Source organism: Ctenopharyngodon idella, chromosome 3 (assembly GCF_019924925.1).
Source record: "Ctenopharyngodon idella isolate HZGC_01 chromosome 3, HZGC01, whole genome shotgun sequence".
NCBI lineage: Eukaryota > Metazoa > Chordata > Actinopteri > Cypriniformes > Xenocyprididae > Ctenopharyngodon > Ctenopharyngodon idella.
The window spans coordinates 18,885,048-18,893,784 of NC_067222.1; the positions used below are offsets into that span (position 1 = coordinate 18,885,048).

General features: G+C 37.2%; 1 protein-coding gene across 1 annotated transcript; it reads left to right on the forward strand.

Moving 5' to 3' along the window:
- The first annotated feature begins 4,914 nt into the window (after positions 1-4,914).
- LOC127507332 (uncharacterized) lies at positions 4,915-6,267 on the forward strand. The gene is made up of 4 exons (XM_051884342.1): positions 4,915-5,072; positions 5,448-5,768; positions 5,866-6,210; positions 6,263-6,267. Exons 1-4 carry the CDS (start codon positions 5,012-5,014, stop codon positions 6,265-6,267), a joined length of 732 nt encoding a protein of 243 aa, XP_051740302.1. The 5' UTR covers positions 4,915-5,011.
- Positions 6,268-8,737: the final 2,470 nt, after the last annotated feature.

The following is an 8,737-nucleotide window of genomic DNA, read 5'->3' on the forward strand; positions in this document are numbered from 1 at the left end:
TCGAAGCTGATAGGGCTCTCTGGCGATATCCCAATTCGTCGGTCACTACTGACGTATGTCGAACGTGACCGACTAAAAGGGAACCACGGTTAATTTTCGTAAGGGACTGGTCCTCAACCAGGGGTCCGAGGCCTCAGTAAACTTACAAAAGATTCTCAAGATGACTTAAAATAAGATAAACCAACCATTAAAATAAGCTTAAACAACAAAAGATCAAGATATTTCTCTTTTTAATTCAGTCCCCTCCATCCACACAACTGTTTGTTTCCATTGAAGATTCAGCGTTCCCGCGGTCTTGGAGAACCTTCAAAAGTGTGATTTTGTAGACCTGGAAAAATCATGTACATAAAAAAAAAAAAAAAATAATAATAATAATAAAATCATTCTAGTTATGCCACGCTCTAATATATTTATTGGGTAGAAATTGTGAGTAATTGTGTTTATTTTACCACAATTTTTGTGTATAAATGAGCAGCCTATGTATATTTAAAGGTATTTAAAGTTATGCACTGTCAATGCAAAGATTCTTTTAAAGTCCCCTGTAGTCAATCATTTTATCCTTTAAAACTCATCTCTGATCACCAAAATTACATATTTAAATATTTTTTGTAACTCTACACCCTTGCCTTATTTAGTATACATGGATCTATGACTATGCTAATTAGGCCCGCCTCCACTCGTTCAACTTACTGAGGTAAACGCTGCACAATGGTATCGCTCTTTACAACATCGGACACATAACGGTTATTAATATGATTAGCCTTTTGCTTGAATATGTTATTAAACAGTTAATAATGTGTTGCTAATGTTACACAAATCATGTTCCAATTCATCATCTAAGAGTCAGACAGCTGCCTTCTAACAATCAGTATCCTTACAAACGCTTTGAACAACTCAGATCGTCGGTAGAAAGGCATATAGTTCATCATAACATCGTAATATACATCATACACCCGCCATATTGCTAAATCTACACAATTTTTCATATCAACAGAAAAATATACCAGGATAACCTGTCTTCTCTCGAGACTCCTCTGTTAGTTCACTGTTAATGATACGCTAAAGCCCGCCCACACATTGACGTGATTGGTTACAAGATAGTTTGTGATGTCAGAAACACCAGCGATTTCAAACCGCGGGTTTGAGACTGTCTTTAGATCACTGCAGTTTTAAAGAGAAAATATTCAGCAATGCTGTTGACTTATGAATTTGCACATGGTTTGTCTTAAAGCAGATTAAAAACACCACATAGACATATACACAACATTAAAAACTTGATTTTCACCGCAGGAGGACTTTAAACATGCAAATGAAAGTATGGCTTTGTCCATGTCTAAACAGTGTGGTCAAACTAACACACACTTTTTCTTTTGTCCTCTTTGTGTTCTGGCTTTGAGTTCTAGTGTTTCCAGAACTGTTTGCGTGATCTTTAGTCTAGTTTTATAGTTTACATTTGCTTTCTGAGGTATTTTCAGAGCGGTGATCTCACTGTTGAGGTCTGGAAACATGTTACTGCTGAGTGAGAGAACTCAGTTAGTTTGACCACACAGATTATTAAAGAAACACACTTAAAGAAAAAAGAGGAAATGAGATCTTCTGAGATCATCTCTGAACCCAGTTTGGACTGATGGGTGTGAATTTTCACACTTTTGGGGAGTGTTTACATGACACTGTTTTCAACTAAGAATGGAAAACTTTTTGTGTGTTTATCTCTTTGATCATAGATGCCCTGATCAAAGAGATATTTTAGAAATTTTAGTGGAAGAAGAAGAAGAAGAAGCAGGACTAGAATGTACATTTCCTGAAGAAAATGTGAATGGTGCTTGCAGTGGCAAAACTCCTCACTCGGTTGCTAGTGTGTTGCTAGGCAGTTGCTAAGGTGCTCTGAGCGGTTGCTAGGCAGTTGCTATGGTAACCTGGGTGGTTGCTAGGTGGTTGCTAATGTACTTGGGGTGGTTGCTAAGGTGTTCTGGGTGGTTGCTAGGCGGTTGCTATGGTAACCTGGGTGGATGCTAGGGTGTCGATAGGTAGTTGCTAAGGTACTAGTGGTGGTTGCTAATGTGTTGCTAGGCAGTTGCTATGGTAACCTGGGTGGTTGTTATGATGTTACTAGGTGGTTGGTAGTTGTCACAGATGATTATTTAACACTTAGCTAATCACTATTAGCATGTAGCTATTCACTGCTAGCATGTGTAGCATGTTGGAAATCCAGTTTGCTAGCATGAGTCAAAAGAGCCAACCGCCATATCTCTATGATGCTCTGATGCAGAGATATAGGTCTTGCAAAATGGTTGCTAGGGTACTTTGGTTGCTAGGGAGTTGCTTGGCATCTGCCAGTGATGATACACCAAAGGCTGCTTGACAATATAAACCAACCCCCATGCCTCTGTGACATTCAGATTTGAAGATATCCCTCTTTGGGTTTTGGTTGCTAGGGTGTGGCTAGGAAGTGTTGAAAGTGATTCGTGATTGGCTGTTTGCTGCCCCGAGTCAAACGATCCCACCCTCATGTTTCTATGACACTTCTATCCAAAGGAATATCTTTGATCTTTTTGAATGGAAGTCTATGGAACCTGTTGCTAGAGTGCTCTAAATGGTTGCTAGGGCGTGGCTTGATAGATTTACAATGATCCTGAGAGACTGATTGGTTGCCTGAGTGAAATGAGCCCGCCCCCTTGTCTCTATGACACTGTGATCAATAGTGTGAGATGTGAGAGAGAGAGAGAGAGAAAGGGTTCCTCAGGCCCTGTGTGTGTGTGTGTGTGTGTGTGTGTGTGTGTGCGTGTGCGTGTGCGTGTGCGTGCGTGTGTGTGTGTGTGTGTGTGTGCGTGTGTGTGTGCGTGTGTGTGTGTGTGTGTGTGTGTGTGTGTGTGTGCGTGTGTGTGTGTGTGTGTGTGTGTGAGAAAGTGACAGTTCAGATTCAAATTTCTGAACATTCCACCACTGAAAGTCAATGGGACTTTTTTGGCGGCTTTTTCATCCGCTGTGTGAACATCGTAGGTCCGATCGCTTAGGAAAGTCACAGCACACTTCTCCTCAATGAGCCGGTCGATTTGACACCTCATTCATGGGTGTAGGACAAAAGCTGCGGGACAAGTTATAATAATAATAAGTAAGCAAGAGAACAATAATGATGCTTCGCCAGAGGCAAGCACCATAACTAACATTGTCCTAACCTAATGTGACTTTGAATATCATTTAGTGCTCCCAGCTTTAGTAAAAGCAACAATGGATAATTTACATCAGATCTTGAAACTAAACAAAAGGAAGCAAGAACGTTCAAACTGTGAACAAACAAGTGTATTCTATGACGAAAATTGTTTTAGTAGCTCAGTATGTATTTTTAATAATGTTTAAATGGTGTAATATTTGTGAAACTGATTATGTACTTATCCATTTCTTGCGAGGGCCGTCAAGTTTAATCTCTGGTGCTATGCAAATGCCGCGAGAGCCCGCCCACACTGTGTTCTGATTGGCTGTGGTTTTTGATTGATGGACTTTTAGTTTTACAAATGAGGACAATCTTTGAAGGATGAACAAAAATGTTTTTGGTAATCATATTAAAAATTACACTTAAATTGGATAATATTCAGACTTTTGAGCTTTGAAGTGCTGGAAAAAGTTGTGTGAAGAAAGTGGGACTGTGACGTCGAGGGAGTAAGATTGGATGACGTCATCAGGGTCTGCCATACCCTGGCTTTTGGTGGAATGACGCCACTGGACAGCAGATGAAACAGATAAATGAAAGCTAAACAAGAAACACATTACCAGAACTCAAACCGAAATTATGCTGCTTTAAGAGTATTTACTACACAGCAAACCTTTATGAAATAGTAATTTTGTTTGTGTGTGAAGTAAGCCTTAAATTCTTTGAACAAATATGCATCACAGATTATTTATCTTCCTATGATTCATCTAGATATATATAGATGAAGTGTGATCTTGACGCATCTGCTCATTTAAACTGCTTCACTTCTGAAGGGTGTGAATGTGTGGTTTCACAAGCACAAACTTAGTAGCCTCATGGTGCACACACACACACACACACACACACACACACACACACACACACACACACACACGAGTCAGATTTATAACATATACATGCTAAAACCTATATTAATTTCTTAATAACTTATTAAATTAACTAATAGCAAAAATTCATATGTTAATTACCATGATGGTCAAAGCTACATACTTCCAGTTGTCTGCTTTAATTAATCTTTAGGTAATGATTTGCAAAGGTATCATTATGTGATGATTTTACTTGTTGAGGCACATGACAATTAACTAATTGTTACGTAATATGTTATTGGTTATGTGTTTTGAATTAATTTTGAATCAGTTTGGTTTGATTTTTGATTGACGCTCTCCAGACACCGGATGATGGCTTCTCTCCAGTTTAATCCGGTGGTGTCTGGGAGGTCAACAGGATGGTGAAAGTTCGCCCCGATCCAGAACGACTTCAGGGTCTCGTTGTTGTAGGGGCAGTTGAGTGCAAGACGAAAAACTCCTTAGAAAATAACAAAAAATCGTGGCTGAGAACGCAAACTTCCTTGTGTTACCCATAATGGGTCCGATCTTCTGTAAGGTGTGGTGTGTAGGCAGGCAGATGAAGATGAAGAAGACTAAATTCCAAAACAGGGTTTAATAATAAAGTTCCAACAGGCAGGGACACACACACACACACACACACACACACACACACACACACAACTGAAACGACACCGGACACTGAACTGGTGACAGTGTGACAGACGTCACTGTCCAGTTCAGCTCACTTTCTGTTCCAGAGCTTTTCACATTAAACACAGTTTCACAGCAGAAATCTTTCTGATCACTTCTTGTCTTGACTTTAGTGACTGTCAGTGAAATGCAGAGCTGTATCTTAGTGTCAGAAATAAACACTCAGTTCAGGTCAGAGGAAGTTCACAACCACAGGAGGAGCTGATGATGATTAAAGGAGGAGCTGTAACTATATAATGAAGAGAAAGACTGACAGAAACAGAAAATGGCTGATAAGTGTGATCTGTGTCTGCTGGGACTGATCATTCTCTCTTCACTTCTCACAGGTAAAGAAATCTGGATTTTCTCTAAAGACATTTAGTGGAATTAGTCTGGAAAGAGTTGATTTGAACATGCTCAGTTTATTCTTGCACACATTCACGTTGTGATCTCAGAGTTGTGTATTGATACATACAGATCATACTGTATTATTCCTGATACTGGACATAGAGTCACTCAAACATCTGATGATCAACAATTATCTTCATATTAAGAGATTTCAACAGCTCTCTGATCAAGACAAATACTTTATTCTGGAGAGTGTGATGTTTGTGTTCATGAGGAAAAAAGACGGTATTTGAATCATCTGCTTTTTATGCTGATATGTTTTATGTTTTCATTAATATATATCATAATGATCACTCAAATATACTGTGTTTCAGGTACCAGTGGAGTGGATGATGCTCGTGTGTTCATCGGTTCTGGTGAAAATGTCCGTCTGCCGTGTAATAATGATCTTTCTGACTGCAAATCAACTACATGGATCTATAACAGTTTCAGACATTCAGCAGCAGTTGCACTGATTGAATTAGGGTTAAAGAAGAAAGACACAGAGAGACATGAGAGACTGAGTCTGGGGTCTGACTGCTCTCTGAACATCAAGAACGTTACAAAAGAAGATTATGGATTATACACCTGCAGACAATATGTGAATGACAAACAACAAGGAACTGATGCACGTGTTTATCTGCATGTTCTTCATGGTAAGTTTATGATTATGTGGTCAATTTAAAAATGACAGATTCTCCCTTTAAACTCAGATGATGATTGAAGAGTCTGTGATTTGTGTCTTGTGTTCAGTTTCAGTGTCTCCATCATCATCATCATCATCATCATCATCATCATCCTCACAGACTGAGATCAGTCCAGGTCGCTCTGTGACTCTCTCCTGTCAGTTGTATTCTCATAATGACACAACTTGTAATGATTGGGTCCGTTATGAGGGACTTCAGCTGTTGTGGGTGAATCAGACTGGTGTTGATCTGACGACAGACTCCAGATATCAGATATTATTCTCATCATATCACTGTATCATCACTCTGACTACAACACTCCTGAATGAAGATGACAACAGAGAGTGGAGATGTCAGCTTACTCTCAGAAATCGACTCCAGACCTCAGTCAGATACACTGTCAAGAGTTCAGGTGAGAAACAACTATTATCACCTAGTTCTGTCTTGAAACTCTGCTGATGCAGGTTGATGGGTCTTTAACTCATTGGGTAGCGATCACATCATTATCTACACAGCACAGCTGATTGGTTGCTGTTGCATCAGTGGCCAATGAGCTCGCTGCTCAAACATTCAGATATTTGGCATTGATGGCTGTTAGCAGTCTGCAGCGTGTTTTCAGATGGCATCTGAAACAACATCTAAGATAAGGAAAAATGATCTTTTCCACATATGCTCTTTTGTGTGGTCCGGTTATCTATTCCTAAATGGAGCTATCTTTACAAGTTTTAAACTAGCGTCATGTCAACAGATGGATGAGTGTATCACTGAAGAATATAAGCCAGGGGTTCCCAAACACATTCAGCTATTTTATACACTGTTTAGCACGTTTATGAAAACAGTTAAAGTGATATAATCATTGTGCTTTATCGGCGTCCACCATATTTCATTCATTTTCAAGAGCAATGTGGACATTTATCAATGCTAAATGTGTGTGGTTGATTCAGATGCTCGTGTGTCTGAGTCACATTAAAGAACCATCAATACAGTTAATACTGAGCGTCGTGTTTGTGTATAACCTGTGGAGTCAATCATAAGCTGGATCGTGATGCAGTTTCGTCTATGCAGCAGCAAATAGCCTATTGTTTCATACGTAACCGAGACGTTTAGCTGGTCGGCAAAGTAGCCAAGGCACACATAGATAGTAAACATGCCGTCCCATTTAATATATATATAAATTGCAGTACATATGTCTTGGCAATAGATCTGCTTGTTTTGGGGGTGTTTGTCTATTCCTTCCTGTCTACATTATCATTGTGCAGATTTATGCATATCTGTCGATGCAACAGCTTGTTTCTCACTCAAAAGCACATGTATAGCACTTGTATTGTCTAAATCACCCATTAACTGTGTAGTGTGAAAAGTGCTTTACAATGTATAGCAATAGTCTTCTTCAGCTGTTTCACCACAGCTTTATTGGCTCGCCTTTACACTGGAATAGATCTGAATGTATTGGCAGTAGAAGGTCTCGGAGCGTAGCAGATATATTCCACCGAGACCAAATACATTAACATTGTCGTTTCCATTACCATGCCAATCTCAATTACTATACCAATATCCCAAGAGTTGTCTTGACAGAACTACTGTAAAATATGATGTTGATGTCCTGCAGATGAAGCATACCCTTGTGAAAAAAAGTGCACTTTAGTATACTTTTATAAAGTGTACTTATTGCACAAATAATATACTTTAAAAGAACACACTTAAGTGTGAATTAAATGTAATGTTTTCAGTGCTTAAGTGCATTATATTTGTAATTAATTTCAAATGTATCACAGATTAAGTTCATATTAAATGCAATAAGTTGAACTTTTGAGTGATTTTTTTTTTTTTAACCATTTAAGTGGGACTTTAATACAACTTTATATTTACCTTCGTAATTGCTTCTAGTATCTTTAAAATATAGTTGAAGTGCACTGCTCAATGTACTGACAAGCAATTAATGTGAACTAAAATATATTTTAATATCAGTTATCAATACACTTAAGTGTGAATTAAATGTAATGTTTTCATCGCTTAAGTGCATTCTATTTGTAATTAATTTCAAATGTATCACAGATTAAGTTCATATTAAATGCAATTAATTGAACTTTTGAGTGATTTTTTTGAACCACTTAAGTGGGACTTAAATACAATTTTTTTTTATGTACTGTGAAATATGGTAAAAGTGTACTTCTGAATGTACTGACAAACAATTGATGTGAACTAAAATAGACTTTAATGTCATTTACATGTACACTATTATATAATTTAATACATTTGTAATTACATTATTTACATACATTATTTAATTTAATACATTTGTTATTACATTATTTGGAATTACATATAATAATGAAGTTACAATTTAGTATATTTCAAAATATTACAATCAACACAAATGCAAATTGAAACCCTCTACATTTATTGACAAAACAATCTCTAAAACAAATACACAAAAACCTTTTTGTTGATGCAAAAGAAAAACCCAAGAAACACTATACACAATCACAAACAATTACAACACTTTAACTCTCTTTTAGAAAGAGTCTGGAGGACAGCGAGTCATTTTCTCCCTCACATACAAAGGTACCTAAACCTAAACCTACCCATCACAAAACTTTCTGCATTTTTACATTTTCAGAAAAAAATCATTCTGTATGATCTATAAGATGATAAATAAGATACAAACAAAAATGTATACAAACAAAATGTAAAGAAAAGAAAAGATTCAAAACTTTGGGTAACACTTTACAATAACTTTTTATTAGTTAACTACTTAAGTTAACATGAACTATGAATGAGAAATACTTTAAAGCATTTATTAATCCTGGTTAATATTAATTTTAACATTTACTTATGCATTATTAAAATCAAAAGTTGCATATGTTAATAGATAATGCACTGTAAACTAACATGAACAATGACTATACATTTTAACTAACTTGAAAAAACTATATTTT